The sequence below is a fragment of the Meriones unguiculatus genome, chromosome 1, assembly GCF_030254825.1.
Source record: "Meriones unguiculatus strain TT.TT164.6M chromosome 1, Bangor_MerUng_6.1, whole genome shotgun sequence".
NCBI lineage: Eukaryota > Metazoa > Chordata > Mammalia > Rodentia > Muridae > Meriones > Meriones unguiculatus.
This window is the reverse complement of record NC_083349.1, coordinates 186,158,962-186,182,556: the sequence shown is the minus strand read 5'-3', so window position 1 is coordinate 186,182,556 and position 23,595 is coordinate 186,158,962. Positions and strand designations below refer to the sequence as shown.

The following is a 23,595-nucleotide window of genomic DNA, read 5'->3' as shown; positions in this document are numbered from 1 at the left end:
CCATTTCTCATCTTCAACCTGGCTGAGGCAGGGTCCGTCCTCGTTTCCATTATTCTGCTGCATACTCTGGGCCAGTTGGCACATGAGCTTCTGAGTAATTGTGTCTCTAACTCCCACCTCACTGTAGAAGTGTAAGGCTTACATGTGTACATCATTTCATCTGGCTTCTTATGTGGGTTCTCGGGTTTGTGTGGCCAACACGATGACTCGCTGTGCCACGTTTACCCTGGGCCTCCACATAACGCTTTTAATGCAAGCAGCAAACTGATAAGTGATTCACTCCATGCTGTATCAGAAAGTGAGCAATGTAAAGAGAAAAGTGTCTTGGTTTGGAATTCTCCTGTTAACAGCCGCCGTTTCTTCTTGATGCTCTAGATGACCAACTACAACAGTCACAGCTCTCAGCGCAATGGCTTTGTCCTTCCAGTGGCAGGGAGAGGTGCCGCGACTGTCACCCACAGAGGGGTAGGTTCCTAGCCCTGGAGAACAAGCTGAAGTGAGTGATGCCCCAGCCATCACCACCAGGCTAAGCTTGAATATTCCAGGTCTTTGATTCTTGACAACCGATAGTTTATGCATATGCAAGGCATTCAGTATTCAAGATTTAAAAATCAATTAAAAAATTAAGACTTAATTAGCCAGTTGTGGTGAAACACCCTAGAATCCCAGCACTCAGAGAGGCAGAGACAGGTGGATCTCTTTGAGTTTGAGGCCAGCCTGGCCTACAAAGCGAGTCTAGGACAGCCAAGGCTACACAGAGAAACTCCATCTGGAAAAAAACAAGACAAAACACAAAAACAACAAAACAAAACAAAAAGCATTAACTAGTGGGCAAACAGAAGGTATTTGAGGAGGCAGATTTTCCTCCACAGAACTCAAGCCTATATCCTAGGAACTTTTTGTTTAATCCCCTTTACCTCAGTGCTTGGGTGAAAATATGGCATTGCACCCATGCCACCAGCTCTTTCCTTTCAGCCACAGACCAGTGACCTCCAGCTCGTCCGAGATGCTCTCCGCAGCCTGCGCAACAGCTTCAGTGGCCATGATCCTCAGCACCATACCATCGACAGCTTGGAGCAGGGCATCTCCAGCCTCATGGAGCGGCTGCATGTCATGGAGACACAGAAGAAACAGGAAAGGAAGGTAATGCTGTGATGTCTGGCTTAGGAGAGCTCCTGAGGCAGCCTGTTCTGACAAGTCTCCTTTACATGAAGGAAAACAGGACCCTGCTGAGGGCTTCAGTTAGACATGGTATGACAGTCCAGGGAAGGAATGTGTGCTAACTTGTGTTCAGCAGCCCTGTAGCTTTGTAAGGAATTGTGGTTCTTGAGTCCCCGGGATCCCTGCTGCTTATTGTCTTCCCCATCCCCAGGAGGAGCTGCCTCTGGATGAGGAAACAGGTGGGAAGTGCTCTGGAGATGAGAGAGCCTTTCATAGCTGTGCTCGCTGTTAAGACAAACATGTCACATTTCGTACGTCTTAGAACAAGATATAATTAACGTTTTCTTTGTGTTTTAAATTTCATGAGTAAATTCTTCCCTTGGTCATAAATAACTCTTGACATCTTTGTGGCTTTCCAGGTTCGAGGAAGGTCACTCAGAACTCAAGCAGGTAGTGAATACCGGGCATCCTGGCCCCCTAATTCAAGTAAGTCTCATTTTCATAAAGTGTCTAGAATGCTAGAACAAAAATTGTTTCTTTTTTGTTTCTTTCTCTTTTTCTTTTTGTTTCTCTTTTGGTAGGGTGCAGAGTACCTTTCTGCGCATAGGGGTAAAGGTTCCATGTAGACACCAGCTTGCCTTCTCCATGTTCACTGTGCGGGTTGTCTTCAGCATTGGGGCCTTCCCATCGGTTTGTAGAGAGCAACCTGTAGACTTTGCCACAGCCTGGGTTGTTTTGGGATTCCCCTGGGACCCCTTTGGCCAGCAACTCAGATGTAACCCAGTCCTGGTAATGGAAACTTCATTTGTTGACAAGAGATGTCCAATTGGGGCTCTGTCTCCCCATTATTTGGAAATTTCATTTAAATTACCTTAATATGTGTATATATTTTAGGAAGATTTTTTTCTATCTTAGGTTTCCATACTACCCCTCAAGTGGCCCTTAATTATAGCTGTCTCTCCTTGTATTCGTCCCTTGTCCTCCTCTCCCCATTCCATCTCCCTGCACCCATTCATAACTATTCTATTTACCTTTCCTAAGGTGATCTATCTCTCCCCTCAAGTCCCTTACTCTGTACCCAACCTTTGTATTGTAGCTTGGTTATCACTGACTTAACAGCTAATATAAACATATAAGTGAGTACACATTGTACTTGTCTTTCTGGGTCTGGGGTAACTTATGCAGGAAGATTTCTTCTAGTTCCCTCCATTTACCTACAAATTTCATGATTTCACTCTTTTTAAAGGCTGAACAATATTTCATCATGTAACTGTACCACATTTTAAAAATCCATTCTTCTGTTGAGGGGCACCTAGGTTGATTCCAGCTTCTGTCTATTATGAATAGAAAAACAATGACATGGTTAAGCAGCCGTTTGTGGGAGAATGGAGTGTCCTTCATTCTCAGTGGGGTATATGCCCACGAGTGGTATAGCTGAGTCTGGAGGTAGATGGGTTCCCATCTCCTGAGGCACTGTCACACTGATTACCATTGTGTCTGTCCAAGTTTGCACTCCCACCATCCATGGATGAGCATTTCCAGTACTCCACATCCTCACTGCCACTTGTTTTATTCATCTTAACTATTCTGATGGATGTAAGATGAAATCTCAAAGTTTAGTTTTAATTTACGTCTCAGTGATGGTTAAGGATGCTGAACATTTTTCTAAATGTTTCTCAGACAGTTGAGGTTCCTCTTTTAAGAATTCCCTGTTTAGATCTGTGCCCTGTTTTTAACTGGGCTATGTGTTTTCTTGATATCTAGTTTTTGGGTTCTTTATATATTTTGGATACTTTCCCTTCATTGATGTGTAGTTGCTAACAATCTTTTCCCATTCTATAGGCTGCTGCTTTTTCTGTCCTTTTGATGGTGTCCTTTGCGATGCTGAAGCTTTTCAGCTTCGGGAGGTCCCATCTATTAATTGTTGATCTTATTGCCTGTACTAATGGTGTTCTGTTCAGAAAGTTGTTTTCTGTGCCAGTGCATTCAAGGCTCTTTCCCACCTTCTCTTCTGCATGGCTCAATGTATCTGGCTTTATGTTAAGGTCTTTGGAGTTGCACTTGAGTTTTGTGTAGGGAAATAAGTATGGATCTGTAAGTATTAGATTCTTGTACATGCAGACATCTAATTTGACCAGCACCATTTCTTGAAGATGCTGACTTTTTCCAGTGTGTATTTATGGCTTCTTTATAAACAAACAAACAAACAAACAAACAAACAAAAACAGATGTCCATAGATGTGTGGATGTATGTCTAGATCTTCAATTTGATTCCACTGATCACTCTTGTCTGTTCTTGTGCCAATCAGAAGTGTTGTTATTTTCATACTTCTAGCTTTTGGGTAGACATTTTTTTTTTTTGTGCAATGCTTCACTTTTATGATTTTTTTCCTTAGCCAGCTAGAGTCACATTAGCTGTAGGATTATGAGGACTCATAACGTCACCACCATGAGCCATATGGAGGAATCTGCTGACATGGGCTGAAATATCTAGAGACTATGCAAGCTCAAAGCATTCATACTGTATAACTGGACTTTCTTTGGACTGCCAGCAGATGGAGTAATGACATGGAGACCGTCTATTATTTGTGAAAGCTTAGGCCTTATAGCTTAGGCTTGTTCCCAGCTAGCTTGTGTGACTTAATTAACCCTGTCTATACTAGTCCACATCTGCCACTTGGCCTGTTCTCTCTCCTGAGTCCCATGAGTCCAACTTCCTCCCTGTCTGTCTGGTGAATCTCTTGCCTCAGTTCTTCCCACAGTTCCTATCTCTGCCCAGATGCCCTACCTTTCCTCTCCTGCCTCAGCTATAGGCTGTCAGCTCTTTATTAAACCAATCAGAAGGTGAGGGAAGTGTGCTTACAAAACACTGAGACAGGTGATGCTTCATAAAAATAAAAATACTGAAGTCTGACAGGACTCAGCTCTCTGCTGGTACAGAAGTCAACATTTGAATATTACAGACAACCTTTACACGGTGCACGAAAAATTATCCCAACAATGCTCAATAAACTGTAAAGTAACAAACACACATCTAGATCACTCTAGTCTCAGATAGATACACGAAAACTGTCTGCTTTTCCTAGAGGCTCGAACTTCAATTTTGGGGGAAATTTTCTTTAAAAGCTTTGAGGGTCCAGGTCATTCATTTAAGGCCTGATAAGTATTTGCACCACCTAGTTGTCATGGTTAGGAAGTGTGTTTGAACCAGCTCCTGTGCACTCAGCCTTTTTGGTTCATCTTGTTGGATGAACTACTCCACCTGGCCATTCTCCCTGTAGTACACATTTTGAGCATTGGTTCAGTAATGTTCAAATTTTCTTATGTTTTTTTTTTATTTTATCTAGAACCAATTGTAGAGAATACAAACAATTTATATGAAAATCAAATAGCTGATTAGAACTAATATTTTTGTGTGTCCAATTTATTTTTCCTTTCCCCCTTTTTGATGGATACATAATTTTTATTAAAAATTTATTGGGTTTTGTGTATGTACAGCTGTGTGCCACTTTGGTAACTGGCCATGGTGGAAGCCGGGAGAGGGTATTAGTTTCCCTGGAACCAGAGGTACATTTTCGAGACACCTTGTGGGTACTAGGAATTGAACCCAAGTCCCCTAGAAGAACAGCCAGTGCTCCTAACTGCAGAGCTATTTCTCCAGCACATTTGTAAATTTCCAAAACCATATGAAAGCTGGGCACAATAGCCTCTGCCTGTCATCTTGGCACTTGGGAGCCTAAAGCATGAAAACTACACATTTGAAGCCAACCATAGTGTGTAGAGAAATTTTAATTTAGAACATTGCTACTCTGGCAAGAGATCACATCCAAACACCTAGATCTTTGTGATCTGACTGGAATACAAATGTGCCTTTAATCCAGGAGACAGAGGCAAGCAGATCTGAGTTCAAGGCCAGGCTGGTATACAGCCAGTTTCATATAAAGAAAAGGTTAGGTCCAGGCTTGGTGGTACATTCCTTTTGTTGAAGTCCAGCTTCGACATTTCCTTGGAGGCAGGGTGTAAATCCTACAGCTGCAACTGCCTGGAGACTTTTTCTGAGGGTAATTTTCCAGGCCGGAACTGATGGTTACCAACCATGGCTTCCACCAACAGTGGCAAACTGGGGGCCAGAATTAAACTGCTGGTAGCAGGCCAGTGCTGATAGCTTTCTGGTGGGGGCTTATAGATACCATGTAAGTAAGGTGGGGCTAGGGATGTTGGCTCCTAGGGGGCTTTCACTGATTGTGGCAAGTGGGGGCTTACAGCTACCATGTAAGCAGGGGCTAGGGCTGTTGGCAAGCATCTAAAAAGAAAAGGGAAGGAGGAAAGAAAAAGAAAAAATCACACACACACACTTAGACTTGTTGATGAAGTAAGACAGACTTCAGCAGGTAGGTTCCAACAAGCTTTTCCTTTACCTTTTTAAATTTAGCTTCTCTTACAGGCATCTTTTATTTTACACATACATACAGTCATACGTACATACATACATACACATACATATGTGCATACATGCACATCATGGATGGCTAGAGCAAACTCCAGAGATCAAGCTCCAACCCAGCCTTACATACATACATATTCATATATTCTGGCAGGTGACACAAACTTCAGAGAGTGAGGTCCAAACCACCCTACACACACACATCCTGGTGGATGGAACAAACTCTGGAGAGCCAGTGCTTTCACTCATTCTCCCAAGCGTACATTTCCCAGCAAGATCTTTCAAGAGGTACAGAAATCACAATGTGGTCACATTCTATTTTCCTGTAAGTGAATGATTACAATGAGTGTATGTAAGAAAAACATTTCTCCCGATACCTTCACATGAGCCAATGTTTTATGTATTATGGGTGAAAAACAAATAAGAAAAAACACGTTATTTCCAAGAACCCATATACATTTGTAACTGAGAAACTTGTTATAGGTTAACAAGGTGAGCAAGCAAGGTAATTTCTCAGCCAGCCTTTATCTATCTATTTATTTATTTTTATTGGCAGGCTGCAGTTTGCAGTTACAAAGAAAGAATTATCTTTATACAGCCATTGAAGCAGGACATTCGCCCCAAGCATGGTTGGATACCATAAAAAGCTAAAATGTTACGCTCAGGATGCGAGGCTAAGCACTGCACTCAGGGTCAGCCGCTTTGGACCCAGAGAAGAGCATGTCTGATTGCATGCGGGTTGATACCCCAGGTCCCGCCTCTGAGAAAAAGGTATCGGACGGGTCTGATGCTCTTTGGGTGGATGACACCTAAATGAACATCGGTACAAAGTCCCAATTTATTTCTAATATCAGAGATCAGACCTCTACTCTTGCCTGATGCGTCTAAAACAAAAAGGGGGAACTGTAGAGAGCTGCGGAATGCTGTGCCTTAAAGATGGAGCTGGTTTCCGCCTTCCACCTTCCCGATGGTGAGTGCTCTCTGTCACGAACAATTCCACATTTGGCTAAGGCTGAGGATCTGGCTTGCTTCCATGTATGTGGACCTATCTGCATTGCCCCCGTGGCACGCCTGGGTTGGCTACCCAGAGGCTATTTAAGCTGTGGGCTGGCTTTCCCCAGGGTCAGATGATTGTTCAAGGTTCCTGAATAAACTGCATTGAAAAAAAAAAAAAAGAATTGAAAGACAAAAAAAAAAAGTAATCTTATAAAAATCTTAAAAGAATTACAAATATAAAATGTTATATTAAAAACAATCAGCCATCTATATTAAAAATCTTTACGGTGCACATCTACTCATTAATAATTTTTATTAGTCATGACAGGAAGCCGAGGGCAAAAATGAATATAAGAAATTAATCACTTTGAAGCCCAACTTCAGGGAGAGAGTCATGTCAGCTAGTGCTAACTGGGTTATTGTTCTCACTCACCAACATCAACAAGTCCCTGGCTTTACTACTAAGAGTGTATTTTCCTGAACTTCAAACTGTTCTCTAAGATTTTCTATGTCAGAGCCATTAGCAAAACCATCTTTACCTAACCTTGCTAAACAATCTATTTTTCCAAATTCCTTCTAAGGGTAGTGGCCATTGCTAACAATCTGCATCTGTAGGTTGTTTCCAAGGGCGATGGTTGAATCACCAGCAGCGATGCCTGAAAGAGGTCAAGCATTGTTATTCTTGGTGCCAGAGATGCTGCCCAGAGAGAGGCTGGAAGCCCCCTGGGAGTTTTCATACGATTTATATATTAGGAGGATAATGAGGCCCTCGAGGATAACAAGCAGATCTATGCTTCATAACAGCATAAAGTTCTCAGGACACGTAGTTCTTGGGGCAATGCCGTGCCAAGACACACCCATCATGGCTCTGCATTTCATGAGTTCTAGAGCTGTTTTAATTGGGAGCTCCTGCATGGCTCCCAACATCCTTTTGATCCCTAACAAGGAAGGTAAAGATAGTTTGTAGAAGGAAGCACAAACTTCCTTTGAAAGTGATGTCTAACTGAGTGGCAGAAACAGTGACAAATCAGAGAAAGACTTGACAGAATGGGATATGGCCAACTCTCACGAAAAGACAGAGAAAAGGGAAGCTACTTAAGAGGCAATACACAGAGGAAAAGAGACAGTTTTACCAGGACAGTAATAAAGAGAATTCAGGTGAAGACCGAAGGAGCCAGAGAATGAGAAGGAGCCAGGAGATCAGAGCTTGAGTTAGTGTGAGGCTAAGCAGAGCAATTCAAAGATGAAAAGAGAAGCCAGATTGAATGTCAGCTGGGAGAGGAGTTTGAGCCAGAACAACTGAGTTGAACCAGCCAATCCAGAGCTCAGAAAGAAAAGAAAGGGTAAGCTTATTAAGCAGTAAGTCTCAGAGGCTGAAAACATTCTAGGCTGAGGTTAGAAGCTTCCAGGACTAGGTCTAGGTTAGCAGATGGAGGTGATAAGCCTTCCAGACAACAATTACTACAGGAGAATAAAAGTTACTTTTACAATATTGAGACTCTGTCTCAAAACAACAACAAAATCCCAAAACTAAACAAAAAAACAAACCAACTGAACAAACAAAAAAATTAAGTCTAGTTCCAAAGAGTCCTGAAAAAAGATTCTGGAGCTAATTTTGGAACTAAAACAATCAGTTTCTCTCCCATCATCATCTCACACAAGGAAATGCTAAATCAGAAATTTGAGAACACAATTTGTTCTACAATTTTTTTTTAATATTTTATACTTTTTTACATTTTGTACATTTTTACATTTATACATTTATACTTGTGCAACTGTCTTAAGGGTTTTACTTTGTGGTCTGTCTTTTATTTAACTTTGTTTCATTTTTTTGAGATAGGGTCTCATGTAAACTAGGCTAATTTCAAGCTATGTAGCTGGGGATGGTCGTGAACTCTGGATTCTCCTACTTCTATTTCCCATGTGCTAGGACTACTGCCATGTATGTAGGCCTGTGTGGACGAGGCTGGCCTCAAACTTGAAGTAATCTTTCTGCCTCTGCCTCCCAAATGCTGGTGTTAAAGACATGCACTACCATGCTTCTTTAAGGTTTTAATTTGTGGTGTTGCATGCCTTTAATTCCAGCACTTGGGAGGCAGAGGCAGGCAGGTCTGTCTGCGTAGGAGGTCAGCCTGGTCTACAGAGTGAGTCCAGGACAGCCAGGGCTACACACCATGAAACCCAGTCTTGAAAAACAAAAACAAACAAAAAAATTAAATGTGATTATTATCCTCTCTGGTATTTTTTTAAGGTTAATATGTACTGTCCATGTAAAAGTTCTACATTCTTAGACACGCTTTTTAAATAATAAATTCTTAGGGCTGAAGAGATGGCTCAGCATCTTTAGAAGTTAAGAGCACTGGCTGCTCTCTGAAAGGACCTGAGTTCAGTTCCCAGCACCCATAGGGCAGTCTACAACTGTTTGTTAACCCCTCTTCCCAGGGATCCATCACCCTAATACATGCAGGTAAAACACCAATGAACATAAAAATACATTTTTAAAAATAATAAGCTCTTTCCTCTCTAGACCAATTATTTCATGCACGTGAGAATCATTTAAATCATCACCCTTAGTTTATAGTTGCTTATAGAATTGAGTATTGATGCAGACCCTCCAGTGACGCCATCTTCACAAACAGGCCAGCATATCCCTCGGCTTATCAAATCTAAAAACCTGTGTAACTACGGAAGCCCTTTAACTACAGACTTACTTCTCCTCCTCTCCCACACCAGACTTCTGTACAGGTCTGTAGTTACTCTCTTCATTTCTCTGTACAAATGTTAACATTTATTATTATCATGTGTGTTTGTGTGCCACAGTCACATGTAGAGGACTGATGATGCCTCGCAGGAGTCAGTTCTTCTACCCTGTGGATTCTGGGAAGCACACTCAGCCTTACCTCCTGAACCATCTCTGCGGCTCCAGTTCTCCTTTCTTCCTTCCATGGCCACCCGATCTAGTTCACTCAGTTACTCCACTTATTCTCACTGTTGGGTCACAGGTGACTTCTCCTTGTGTAGTCAAGTGGTTGCACCTCAAACCTTGCCTCCCATTGTCTTTCCAAAAGCATTTTATGTTCTTGAACAGTCTGGGGAAATGTTTTCCACCATCACCAGAGACGACACACTGTCGTCATATAGCATTGGGCATCCTGTAGCAGTATTAGACTCTGCAGAGTGGACCAGAGCACGGTGGGCTTGCTGGGGCTGCTTCTCATTGCAGCAGCCTGCTGAGCTGGAGCCCTCAGTGTCTCAGTTTTCCTTACATTCTCTGAATGTTAATTCCGACACCCTCTCCCGCCCCCGCAACTCCTCCTCCTTCTTGCCCTTGGCTGCTGTATGCATCCTGTGCCTCGTCCCAAACCTAGACTGTCTCAGCCTCTTTCGGGATCCTTCTGTTCCATGTGGCTTCAAGCATTCTTGTGTGTGGATTACTTTTAGAGTTTCATTCTAATCTGAGCTTCAAGGAGATGCATTTGAATGCCAATGAGGCATCCGTCTTTGTAAATTCAGAGGCACTTGAAATCCCTGCCTCAAAATGAATGCAAACTAAGAGCAGGAAAATAGAGAATATAAAATTAGACAGTTCTGAAGTGCAGTCTTGGGGCGGCCGCCCCACAGTGTATGGCTGCAGACAAGAATGTTAATTAATGGCACTGTGCCTGAGGTTCTTTGTTGTCTAATGGAGAGAATTTTGGAGGATCTGAGCATTAAATGGTACTTCACCTGAGAATCACTGCAGAATATGGGGGCACACAAGGTATGCAAGGCCGTGGTAGCACGTCCACAGCTCCTCCTTCCATTCTGCTCCGCCTGTGCCCCAGCCAAATTTCTTTCCTGTTCTTGACTCCTGAAGAGAACCAACAATTATTTCAGAGTTTTTAAGAATTGTTTATTGGGGCTGGAGACATGGCTCAGAGCACTGGCTGCTCTCCCAGAGGTCCTGAGTTCAGTTTCCAGCAACTACATGGTGGCTCATAGCTATCTACAGTGTTATTTAAAAGTAACACAGTAAGTTAGTGGAATAAAATTGAGAGTTCATTTATACACCCATATATGTATAATCATTTGACTTAGGACAAGTGGATATCCTACAACATGGGATCCCTACCAGTTGCTCTATATATGTAAAAAAAAAAAGAAATCTATACGACTTCTAGAAAAGGAGAAATACACTTTTGAACTTGGCAGTGGACTCCTAGGTATGTCATCAAAAGCATATTTAGCTAGCAGGGTATGGTGGTGCACTCGGGGAGGCAGAGGCAGGAAGATCACTGAGTTCAAGGCCAGTCTGGTCTACAAAGTGAGTCTAGGAGAGCCAAGGCTACACAGAGAAACCCTGTCCTAAAAAACCAAAAACAAAAATTAAAACAAACAAACAATCAAACAAAGTTTGTGCTGAAGAAAAAGCTAGAACAGCTGGTATAGAAACAAAATGTTTTCTGCATAAAAGGACACTGTCTGGGAAGTCAGAAGAGCTGGGTATGGTGGCGCATGCCTGTCATTTCAGCATTCAGAAGGCTGGGACTTAGATCATCACAGGCTCACAGTCAGCTTCATTATACACGGTGAATTCCAGGCCAACTAGGACTAGAAAGAAACACATCTGTTGAAAAGGAAAAAGACAATCGACAAGATAAAGAAAGAATTTAGAAATAATTTATCTGGGCCTGGGATCCAGAATATATAGAGAACTCTTCAAATTCAACTACAAAAGACTATAGAATGAAAAATGGACAAAGGCTTCAAGTAAACAGTTTTCTAAAGACACATATGTAAATAAGCAATGAAAAAATATTAGCCATGAGGAACTGCAAATTAAAACGACAGTGAGGATCTGGAGAGATGGCTTAGCGGCTAAGAGTGCTGTCTGCTCCTTCAGAGGGCTGAGTTCAGTCCTAGCACCCACAGCAGGTAGCTCATAGTCCCCTGTAACTCCGGGTTTTCAGTGCCCTCCTCTAGCCTCTGCAGGCACCTGCACACACTTGCACATACCCCACATAGACCTAGACAGAGACACATAATTGAAAATAAAAAAAAAAATCCTTAAGAAACCCACAGTGAGGGTTGTAGGTATAGTTTAGTGGTAGAATGAGCTCTTAGTACATGACAAGGTCCTGCATTTAATCCCTACCTGCAAAACAAACAAACAAAAAAACAAACAAAAAAACAAAACAAGATTAAAATCCCACAATGACATACCACTTCACTTCATTTCTTCTAGATGGTTCCAAGAAAATGGAAAGTAACAAGTGGTGATAAGGGCTGGAGAGATGGCTTAGAGGTTAAGAGCACTGGCTGTTCTTCCAAAGGTTCTAAGTTCAATTCCCAGCAACCACATGGTGGCTCACAACCTTCTATAGTGATATCTGGTGCCCTCTTCTGGCATGTAGGCAGAATAAATAACACATAATAAATAAATAAATCTTTTTGAAAACACTTAAAAAAAAAAACAAACACGTGTCCCCAAAAGAAATAGAGAAACTGGAGCTTCTCTGTGTTGCTTTCAAGTTGTAAAATGATGGAACCACTGAGGAAAACAGTAATCAAAAGCTAAGCACAGGGCAAAAAAGCTAAACACAGAATTATCACAGGAAATAATGGATATATACCCCCAAAGAACTGAAAACAAATATTCAAAACCAAAGAGTTAACACAAATGTCTGCCAATTGATAAATGGTAAGCAAACTGTGGTAGATGCAAACAATAGAATATTATTCAGCTATAAAAAGGAATAAATAAAGACTGATGCACATTAGAACATGAATGAACTCCATATGCTAAATACAAGATGCCAGAGCCAGAAGGATGTTCACTCGGCAAGGTGCCTGCCCCACAAGTGTGAGAACCTGAGCTCAAATCCACAGCAGCCATGTGGGTGTGGCAGCGCATCACTGTAATCTGTGTGAAGACAGGGACAAGTGAGTCCTTGGCACTCTCTGGCCAACTATTCTCACCTAATCTGTGAGCTCTCGGCTCTGTGAGAGACCCTATCTCAAAAAGTAAGACAGAGGAAGACATCTGACATTGATCTCTGGCTTACACACACACAAAGTGAAAGAATATCTTTTAAAAAACCAAAAGGACATATATTACATTTGTGTATTTATATGAAATGTTCTGAACAAGCAAATTATTAGAGAGAAAGAGGGTTGGGTTGGACACATGCCAGGATCAAGAAGGAAAGAGAAATAGCTTACGTGTAATGAAGCCGGAAAGGGCAATGGGCCACTGTGCCACAGATAAGAATTCTGAGATTTCCCTGCATTGATAAAGGCTAAACATGGAACCCACGTGCTGAGGGCATAGGAGTTCATAACACGCAGGCACTTTTCCATAGACTTATGTTCTGTGCATGAAATAGTTTGTAGGGACAGAGTCAAAAGAAAACCTTGGGGCTGGAAGAATGGCTCAGTGGTTAAGAGCATTGATTGTTCTTCCAAAGGACCCAGGTTCTACTCTCAGTATCCACATGGCAGATCATAATTGTCAGTAACTCCAGTTCAGCTGGATCTGGCACTCTTACACAGACATACATACATGCAGGCAAAATGCTAATGTACACACACACACACACACACACACACACACAGAGAGAGAGAGAGGAAGAAAAGAAAAGCTGGGTGGTGGTGGCACACACCTTTAATCCCAGCACTTGGGAGGCAGGCAGGTGGATCTTTGTGAGTTCAAGGCCAGCCTGGACTACAGAGTGAGTTCCAAAACAGCCAAACCAGAACAGCTACACAGAGAAACCTTGTCTTGAAAACCCAAACCAAACAACGACTCCCCTCCCCCTGGTGCAGGCCTAGAGGACAGGAACACTTTCACTGCAAAAGCACAAAGCCCTATCTGGAGTGAAAGACACCTGGTGGTCTGTGTCTTTTATTTTATTTATTTTTATGAAAGGAAGGGTTTATTTTGGCTTGCAGTTCTAGGGGATACAATCCATCATGTCATACTGGAGGGTGACTAGAGAAGGAAGGTGCTGGCTGTATTGTATCCAGAGTTAGAAAGCAGATAGTGAACAGGAAATAGAGCTGGATTATACACCATCAAGGGTCACCTTCTGTGGCCTCCATCCTTCAGTGAGTCTTTACTTTAAAAATAATTATTTATTCACTTTACATCCTGATTGAAGCCCCCTTCTCCTCCTCCCAGTTCCCCCCACCCTCACATATACCCTTCTTCCCCCGTTCTCCCTGTCCTTTTTCTCAGAGAAGTGGGGGGAGTCCTCCATGGGCACCAACCCACCCTGGCACATTAAGTCGCTGCAGGACTAGGCCCATCCTCTCCCATTGAGGCCAGAAAAGGCAGCCATCTAGGGGAACCAGATCCAAAGGGAGGCCTCAGAGCCAGAGAGAGGCCGGGCTCCAGTTGCTCGAGGACCCACATGAAGACCAGGCTGAGAATCTGCTGCATATGTGCAGGGGTCCTAGGACAGTCCACGCATGCTCTTTGGTTGGTGCTTCAGTCTCTGTGAGCCCCCATGGGTCCACGTTAGTTGACTCTAGGTCTTCTTGTGGAATCCTTGGCCCCTCCAGCTTCTTCAGTCTTTCCCTCAAGTCTTCTATATGACTCCCCAAGCTCTGGCTAATGTTCGGCTGTGGATCTCCACATCTGTTTCCATCAGCTGCTGGGTGAAGCCTATTAGAGGAGTTATGTTAGGCTCCTGTCTACAGGTATAGCAGAGTAACATTAGCAGTGTCAGGGGTTGGTTCTCTCCCATGGAGTAGGTCTCAGGTAGAGCCAGGTTTTGGTTGGCCATTCCCTCAATCTTAGCTCCATCTTTGTCCCTGCACATCTTGTAGGCAGGACAAATTTTGGTTGGGTGTTTTATGGATGGGTTGGTGTCCTTATCCAGGCACTGGAGGTCCTGTCTGGAGTTGGAGGTAGGAGACTCAGAAATTCAAGGTCATCCTTGTCTACATAGCAAGTTGGAGGCCAGTATGGACTTTGTGAGAAAAAAAAAATAGACATAACATTTGGTCAGGCCTTGTGCTTTTTAATATGTATAGGTGTTTTGCCTACATATATGTTTTTTTTAGATCTATCTATACCATATATATGCCTTTTGTCCATGGAAGTCAGAAGAGGCCATTGGATCCTCTGGAACTGGAGTTACAGGCAGTTGTAAGCTACCATGTGGGTGCTGGGAACCAAACTGGGTCCTCTGCAAGAGCAATAAGTGCTCTTTATTATTTTTTTTTAAGATTTATTTATTTTATGTAGATAAGTGCTCTATCTGCATGTAAACCTGCATGCCAGAAGAGGGCATCAGATCCCAGTAAAGATGTTGTGGGCCACCATGTGGTTGCTGGGAATTGAACTCAGGACTCCTGAAAGAGCAGCTAGTGTTGTGAACCACTGAGCCATCTCTCCAGACACCAATCAAGCCCTTTTACCGTCAGCTACTCCCAACAGGGGTAGCTGGAATATAGTGGAGATCTAGCAACAACCCAAAGAACAAAGGACAGCCCTTCCCTCTATAGACTTTCAAGGGACTGGGACATGGCAGGAATCTCGCAGTTTAAGGAAGGTTTTGGAAGGATTATAGGATATGCTGATCCCCTTCACAGGGGCAGCCCCTCTGAGTACTCTCCATGACACTGAAGAACGTAATTTATCATAACTAAAATGGAGAGAATGACATCAAGATTTTTTTTTGTAAGACAGGCTCTCACTGTGTAGTCCTAGCTGGCGTAGAACCTGCTATATGTACCAAGACTCTCAAACTCACAAAAATGTACTTGCCTCTGGCAGTGCTGGGATTAAATGTATATTCTACCAAGCCCAGTAAATATTTAGCTTTTAAGTCAAGGCTTATGATTCGTTTAGAGTCATTTTTTCTATAGAGGATGAAGCATGAAGCAAAACTCACTTTTCTTTTTTTAATGGGTCTTTTATTTTCTGGTGCCATTTTGTTGTTGTTTGAGACAAGGTCTCACTATGTAGCCCAGGCTGGCTCGAACTCACAGAGGTTTGTCTGTTCCTGCCTTCCAAGTGCAAGGATTAAAGGTGTGCACCACCATGTCCACCTGTATCGTTTATTTTTAAGATTTGTTTTTATTTTATGTGTGTTTGTGGGCATCTAAGTATACCATATGTGCAGTGCCTCAGGAGGCCAGAAGAGGGCATCAGAACCCCTAGAACAGGACCATGTGGGTTATGGGAACCCAGGTCTCCTGCAAGAGCAGAAAGTACTTTTAACCACAGAGCCACCTCTCCAGTCCCCCAACTCACTCTGTCTCTGTCTCTGTCTCTCTCTCCTGGGGGTTTCGAGACAGTGTTTCTCTTTGTAGCCCTGGCTGTCCTGGAACTCACTCTGTAGACCAGGTTGGTCTCAACTAACAGAGATCCACCTGCCTCTGCCCCCAGAGTGCTGGGATTAAAGACATGTGCCATCACCACTGGGCTCCAGCTCTTATTTTAAAGGTATATTTCCTGGTGCTTTATTGGATTTTAAGGATTTTATAAATAATTCAAAATCTACAATTTTCATATAAATAGAGAAGCTTAATAACAGAGACTCTGTTTGGCAAAGTAATAATAAAATAGCAAAGTCCAAAAATCCTTTCTTATAAAAGTGTTTGGGGTTTGGCATGCATATTTTTCCTAGAATTCTCCCTCCCTCTTCCTCCTCCTCCTTCTTTTTCCTCTTCCTTCTCTGACAGCTGTTGACTCTAAGTTGTGTTTTAGAAGGTGGAGGTTGACAATGCACAAAGTGCTAGAAAGCTCACTGAAATTATATGTGTTTGATTTGTTTGTTCTGATTTTACTATATTGATTATTAGTACAGATCCTGTTTGGTAACTGGATGGATGTTACCAGAATCATCTATATCATGTAACAGGATGTTTTAGTTTTTTTTTTTTTTTCCTTAAGATTCACTTGTTATGTAGACAATGTTCTGTCTGCGTGTACACCTGCACACCAGAAGAGGGCACCAGATCTCATTATAGGTGGTTGTGAGTCACCATGTGGTTGCTAGGAATTGATTTCAGGCCCTCTAGAAGAGCAGCCAGTGCTCCTAATCTCTGAGCCACCTCTCCAGCCCTACTTTTTGTTTCTTTTTGTTAATGTTGTTTCAAAAACACATTTTTAGGGGCTGGCACCTGGCTTAGTGGTAAAGGCACTTTCTGCCAAGTCTGACCTTCTGAGTCCAATCCTTGGTTCCATGTGGCGGTGGAAGGAGAGAACTGACTCCTAAAATTTGTCCTCTGATCTCCACACACATCCACACTAAAATAAATGTAAGGCTAGGTGTAGTGGCCTGTATTTTTAATCCCAGCACTTGGGAGGCAGAGGTAGGTAGGTAGATCTCTGTCAGTTCAAGGCAAGTTTGGTCTTTATCATGAGTCCTAAGCCAGACAGGGCCATAGGAAGAGCCTGCCTCTCTCTCACACATACACAAATGCACAGCACAGGACCACCCTACCCTCTAGTAGACTGAAGTACAGGCCTTTACGATCAAAACCATGATGGTTCCTGTGTCCTGAGGTTTTTTGTTTTTTTCATTCTTCTTTCTTTCCAAAACTCATGTGAGTATTCTTACCCCCGAAATCTGAACATAAACTGTTTGCAGGTCCTGCTGGGTGTATACTTTAAGTCCCCTGAAATCCGGCCAGGGAATGTTCTCTGACCACTTGATCTTTAGCAACAGTGTTGTCAGGGTTGGTGGTGTTCCTCTGCCAGAAATCCCTGGAATGGATGGGAAATGAGGTCCCCATGACGATGCCCATGCCCAAGGCACCTCCTGTCCTCATGGTGATCATGAGCCATGCTCTGTGGACATGGTGCTTGGCAAGGCTGATCGAGGAGCTGTGACCTCAGGCAGCTTCAGCGTCCTGAGACATTTTGAGTAAACAAAAGGAGGAATAGTTTGGATCAAATCGAATGTTCTAACCAGAGTCTCTGATTGCAGCATTGCCTCACTCCCAGAGTTCTCCAACTGTCAGCAGCACCTGCACTAAAGTGCTCTATTTCACTGACCGGTCACTCACGCCCTTCATGGTCAATATACCAAAGAGGTGAGATGCTCATGTCATTGTTTCATTGTAAAAACAAACAGACAGACAGACAGACAAACAAGCAAAAGAAAGAAAGGGAAGCATAGCCCTGTCATTGCCCAGATGAGGGGCTGAAAGGTGTTTGAAAAGCAGCCTGTCAGAACATGGAGACTCAAATTCCAGCTTGGCAGGTTTTTGTTTGTTTGTTTGTTTCTTCCTTCCTTTATCCTTCTTCCCTTTCTCCCTCCCTCCCTCTTTCCTTCCTTTTTTGAGACAGGTATTATGTAGCGTTGGCTGGCCTAGAACTCTCTATGGGACCAGGCTAGTCTCCCTCCAACTCATAGAGATCCTCCAGCCTCTGCCTTCCCTCTACTAGGAATAAAGGGGTGCACCATCACCCCTGGCAACCAGTGGCATTATAGGGGACTAGCAGGATCTACTGCTAGACACAGGAATAATAAACTGTGTTGTTTTGTTTTTGTTTAGTTTTTTTGAGATAGGGTCTCACTATGTAGTTCTGGGTGGCCTGCACTCATGATGTAGACCAGTATGGTCTTGAATTCAGAGATCCACCTGCTGCCACCTCCTGAGTGCTGGGATTAAAGGTTTGTGTCACCATAAAGGCACGAGCCTCAAGCTGATGCTTGAGGTGGGTGCCACTTACCTGTAATCTGAGCACCTGGGAGCCTGGAACAGGATTGTGAATTTGAAGTCACCCTAGGCTACATAGCAAAATCAAGGGAAGCTTGGGCAGCAGAATGAGACCCTGACAAAAACGAACAAATAAAAAACACCTGATGAATTTAATATTATCAGCCTAAGAAAACTGGACCATTATGTCAGGGGAGAAACTGAGAAAACTTAGGTGTATTTATGGTTATTTAACAAATTTTATTTTGAATACCTTTTTTTTTTTTTTCCTGATTAGAAAGAGCAAAAGCAGTGAATGTGAGTTCTTTGATCACCTGATGTGTAATGCCAGGCTCATTCCTAGTTTTGACTGGTTGCCCAAACCTCTATTTTAGTGACATCTTGGTTATCAGGGGCCGTGACCTAGTATTGAAGCCATGCTACTTCTGCATGTTGACTTTGGTGGGGGCCTGGATTTCAAGCTAACACATCACCTTCCCAGCCTATTGATTAACAGGCTATTTTGGTACACTCTTCTTTTGTTACAGGCTGGGGGAGGTGACACTGAAGGATTTTAAAGCGGCTATTGATCGAGAAGGGAATCACCGGTACCACTTCAAAGCACTAGATCCTGAGTTTGGCACTGTCAAAGAAGAGGTACAGAGTCCAGGGGCAGTTGGGGGAATATTACTGGTCACTCCTGAATTAGCTCCCAGATGTACCAGAGTTCCTATCTTAGTTGGTGCTCTATTGCTGTGAAGAGACACCATGACCAAGGCAACTCTTATAAAAGAAAGCATTTAATTGGGGCTGGTTTACAGTTTAGTCCATTATCATCATGGTTGGAAGCATGGTGGCACACAGGGAGGCATGGAGCTGGAGGAGGTAGCTAAGACTTCTATATCTGGATTTGCAGGCATCAGAGAGAGAGAAAGACACTGGGGCTTGTTTGGGCCCTTGAAACCCCAAAGTCGCCCCCAGGATCCACTTCTTCTAACAAGACCACACCTGCTCCAATGAGGCCACACCTCTAATCCTTCCAAACAGTGCCATTCCCTGATGTCTAAGCATCCAAATATACAAGCATTTGGGGGCCATTCTTGTTCAAACTACCACATTCCATTCCTTGGCTCCCACTGCCTTGTCACCATATGATAATGCAATAATGCATTCAGTCCAACTTCAAAAGTCCACATAGCAATATCAGTTTTGGCACTTTTTAAAAATTTAAAGTCTCTTTGGAGACTCAAGGCACTCTCTTAATTGTAACCCCCTGTAAAATCAGAATAAAAAAGCGGATTACAAGATATGTGTATGTGGCACAGGATATACATTACTGTTCCAGAAGGGGGAAAGGCAGTATAGTGAGGAAATGCTGAACCAAAGAAAGACCAAGACACAGAGGGACAAACTCTAGACTCTGCATCTCTGTGTATGATGCTCTTCGATCGCCAACCCTCTCAGCTTTGTTGACTGCAACATGCTTCTTTCTCTTGGGCTGGTCTCCCCCTCCCTACCTCTCTGTCTCTGTGTGTGCATGTGTGTGTAGTGTTCTGTAAGTCAGGGATAACTGGTGGGAGTCAGGTGATTGTCTCCACCATGTGGGTCCTGACATTGAATCCAGGTCATGTGATGATGCCTTTGTCCACTGAGCCATCTCAGAGTCCTTAAAGTGCCTTTTACCAGAAGTGTTGCTCAAGTGACTTTCCTTTACCTCCTCCTCTTCTTCCTCCTCTTCTCCTTTTCCTTCTCCTCCTTCCCCTTTCTTCTTTCTTCTTCTTCTGACAGGGTTTCTCTGTGTAGCCCTAGCTGTTCTGGACTCACTTTGTAGACCAGGCTGGCCTCAAACTCACAGATATCTACCTGCCTCTGCCTTCTAGAGTGCTGGGATTACCAGTGTGTACCATAGAGCCCAGCTTCTCTACCTTACTTCTCTTAGTAGTTTCTGTTTTGTTGAAATGGGGTATCACACTGTGACCCAATCTGGTGGACTCATAGCTACCCTCCTGCCTCAGTCTGCTGGATTGTCCAATGTTTCTATTATGGCTTTTTTTTTTTTTTTAAACTAGGTTTTCCATGATGATGATGCCATTCCTGGATGGGAAGGGAAAATTGTAGCCTGGGTGGAAGAAGACCATAGAGAGAATTAACTGGACCCTGGACATTCCTTGGCTGCTTCTCTCAGGAAAGAGGACTAACACCAGAGTACGCTGAGAAGTTTCTAAGTCATGCTGCCAAAAAGAAGCTTCTTCAAGTATGATGGTCACAGGCCAGTCCTGTTTGTGTGCCTGGCATATCTGGTACTTCAAATCTCTGCCCAAAACATAGACCATGGGTTCATCCTGGAGCTCCTTTTCCATGGGAACAGTGTTTTATTCTGCTCTGAGGACACCAAACCGAAGGCCTTAACCAACAGAGAAGGATGACCCCTCTTGTAGGGGCATGGCTGCTATTATCTGGAACCCGGAAGTGGATGCATCACTCCTTCGTGTTTCAGTGTTCATTTAATTGGCCTCAATGGTTACAGCAATCAGAGTCCCAGCATTTGTACTTACAGACAAGGCATTGCAAACCATGATTATGTTGTGAGGTGGTACCAAAGATGAAAGCCCACTTGCATATAGAACTGGATGATGGTGACTTGTGGATTGTGGGGAAAGGGTTGCCCGTATTGTGCTGTACTATGCCAAAACCGTACTTCAGACCTTGGGCTGCCTCTTCTGTTTTTTACTGGTTCTGCAGCTTGTCCTTAGCCTGTTGAGGGCGTTTTTCGCATACTGCTGGTTTTCTCTGAGGACTCATTAACTTTAGGGCCATTTATTTTTCTTCAAACAGATAAACTTTGTGTTTGAAAATAAGAAGCGAGGGGCTCCTTAAAAATCCAAGAGGATATGGAAAGGTGCTGCTCCCCACATCTCTTTGACCTGAACTCATGGCATCTTCCCATTTACAAGGAGACAGACCATTAATTTGTGTTTGTGATTTGAGTACTGAGCACGACTTAACTGTTTTGCCTCTCATTTCAAGGCTGGAGTTATTTTCTATTACATATTGAGTCTGGGCTGTTCCCTTAGGGCGCAGTGAAACCTGCGGGGCATGGAGCATGAGTTGTGAATGGCAGGGTTGATTGGTTCAAGGTGAAGAGTCACTTCTTACTGTAACACTGTCAACTACTGAAGCTTAAGAGTTCAGTTTCAGAGGTTACTCAGTAACTTAGGGTTTTCTCATTCGCTCACCTAGCACCAACCACCAGTCAGCCATGATTATCTATTTATACAGTCCCTTAAAACCGACTGACCACACTGTACACTGCCAAACAGAAGAGTGGGATAGCTGGGTCAGTTCTGGGACTTGCCTGTCTCCGTGTCTCCCGTTTTCAGCCATTTGAATGGACTACCCTTTGGAACGCTGAGATGACATCTCATTGTTTTATATAGACATATCTTTTAAAAATAGTTCATGTTTGAAAATTGTTTTGTACTCATCTGCTTTTTGTCTGAGAACCATGTCTATTTTTATAATTCAAGAGTGACTTCTGTGTAATCTGACATTCCCTATACTCTATCCATTTTCTAGAGCTCTCAGTAGCTTTTCTACTGTCTTTTCTTACCACCTCTTGTGGTTTCTGAACAAGCTTTATTTTGTTATGAGTATACTAATGGCGGTTAGTTCCTGTCCAATTTTCCCTGTTTTTAGTGCTGGAGGGTTTTTCTTTTTTAATCTAGTTGATTGCTCTTCTAAAAGACATGAGATCAAAAAGACCTGATGTCTTCCATGCACACTACCCTGGTCTTCTATTGAAGAACAATTTTTCATCAGCTATAACTAGGAACGTTCAGGAAAGTCAGCCATAAGCAAGAACAACTCATTGTGAAAGCCAAAAGAAGAAAACAGTGTTACTTTCGTCTTCTCTCAAGACAGCTGGAGGGACAAAATGTTCATATATCACCAGTTTCTCTGTTGCATGAATTCGAATGTTTTGCTATTTGACAGCATGAAGGTGATCAGGCTAAACTTCATTACTGTAGTCCAGGTATAATTTACCTTGAATATCTGTCTCCTAAATCTGATTTTATTGTCCTTTTTCTTTCAGCAGTCTTAACATTACATGAAATTAACTTTTCAGCAAAAATTAAATCAGAAAAAACTTAAAGTCCTCTATATTGTGTTTTATTTTTATCTCTTTTTTGAAAAGGACCCTCATGGCCTTACTGCCTCAATAAAAAGCAGAGGTTGGTTGAATGCTGGGAAGAAATGGAATTCATTAATCTCATCTACCCTGTGTAAAAGGGCTAAGCATCTCTACTGGAGGTTGTATTTCATTAATTCCTGTACACACCAGATCAGGGATCTTCATTCCAGTCTGTAACAACGGAGTCTTCAGAGCAGAAGCAAGCATGAATTCATTCTGTTTTAAATAATCTCCTGTTTGGCTAAACAGCAGTTAACAACCTGTAGGTCATGACCCTTTAAGGGGTTGAACAACCCTTTCACAGGAGTCACCTAAGACCTTTGGCAAACACAGATATTTACATTATGATTTCTAACAGTAGCAAAATTATAGTTGTGAGTAGCAATTAAAACAATTTTTTTTGGTTGGAGGTCACCACAACATGAGGAACTGTATTAAAGGGTCGCAGCATTAGGAAAGTTGAGAACCACTGCTCTAGGAGAACTTGTGGCTTGAAATTATTGTCTCCTAGTGGTACTGGTGTGTACTAGTCCATTCTGTCATTGCTGACAGTCTACTTCCTTGGGAAAAAGTACTTGACTCAAATGTTAAGAAATCCATAAAATAATCTCTCAGCTATGTTAAAAAAAAAAGTGTAAGCTGGGCATAGTGGCTCAGGAGATCTCTGTGAGTTTGAGGCTAGCCTGGTCTACATAGTTCCATGACAGCCAGAACTACATAGTAAGACCCTATCTTGAAAACAACAAGCAAATAAATAAAAACAAAAGTAATGTGTAAAAATATACCAACACAGACACCAGTAAACACATAAGAAAAAATAAAAACCTTAAAAATGACCTCAAATGCTAATTTAGTTATTTAAAAACTGAAGAATGCTGGGCAGTGGTCCTTTAATCCCAGCATTCAGAAAACAGAGGCAGGCGGATCTCTGAGTTCAAGTCCAGCCTGGTCTACAGAGAGAGTTCCAGGACAACAGCCAGGGCAACATGAAGAAACCCTGTGTCTGAGCAAAACAAAACTGAGAGTGTTCTCTTCTTGCTCGGTTCCCTAAACACATCAGTTTGCACCTAAAGCCTCTGCCTGGTGGTAGATTCATGCCTGTAATTCCAACATTTGGGAGGCTGAAGCAGCAGGATACCCAGTTGATGCCAATCTGGGCTACAAA

The 23,595-nt window shown here is 42.8% G+C and overlaps 1 protein-coding gene across 1 annotated transcript in view; it reads left to right on the top strand.

Moving 5' to 3' along the window:
* The window catches only part of Dixdc1 (DIX domain containing 1), a 71,614-nt gene extending 49,223 nt beyond the window's left edge, over nucleotides 1-22,391 (top strand). Inside the window, 6 exon segments of the mRNA XM_060373633.1 lie at nucleotides 376-465; nucleotides 976-1,143; nucleotides 1,581-1,647; nucleotides 17,524-17,629; nucleotides 18,787-18,895; nucleotides 20,308-22,391. Of these exon segments, the coding sequence (XP_060229616.1) occupies nucleotides 376-465; nucleotides 976-1,143; nucleotides 1,581-1,647; nucleotides 17,524-17,629; nucleotides 18,787-18,895; nucleotides 20,308-20,388 (621 nt within the window). The 3' untranslated portion in view covers nucleotides 20,389-22,391.
* Nucleotides 22,392-23,595: the final 1,204 nt, after the last annotated feature.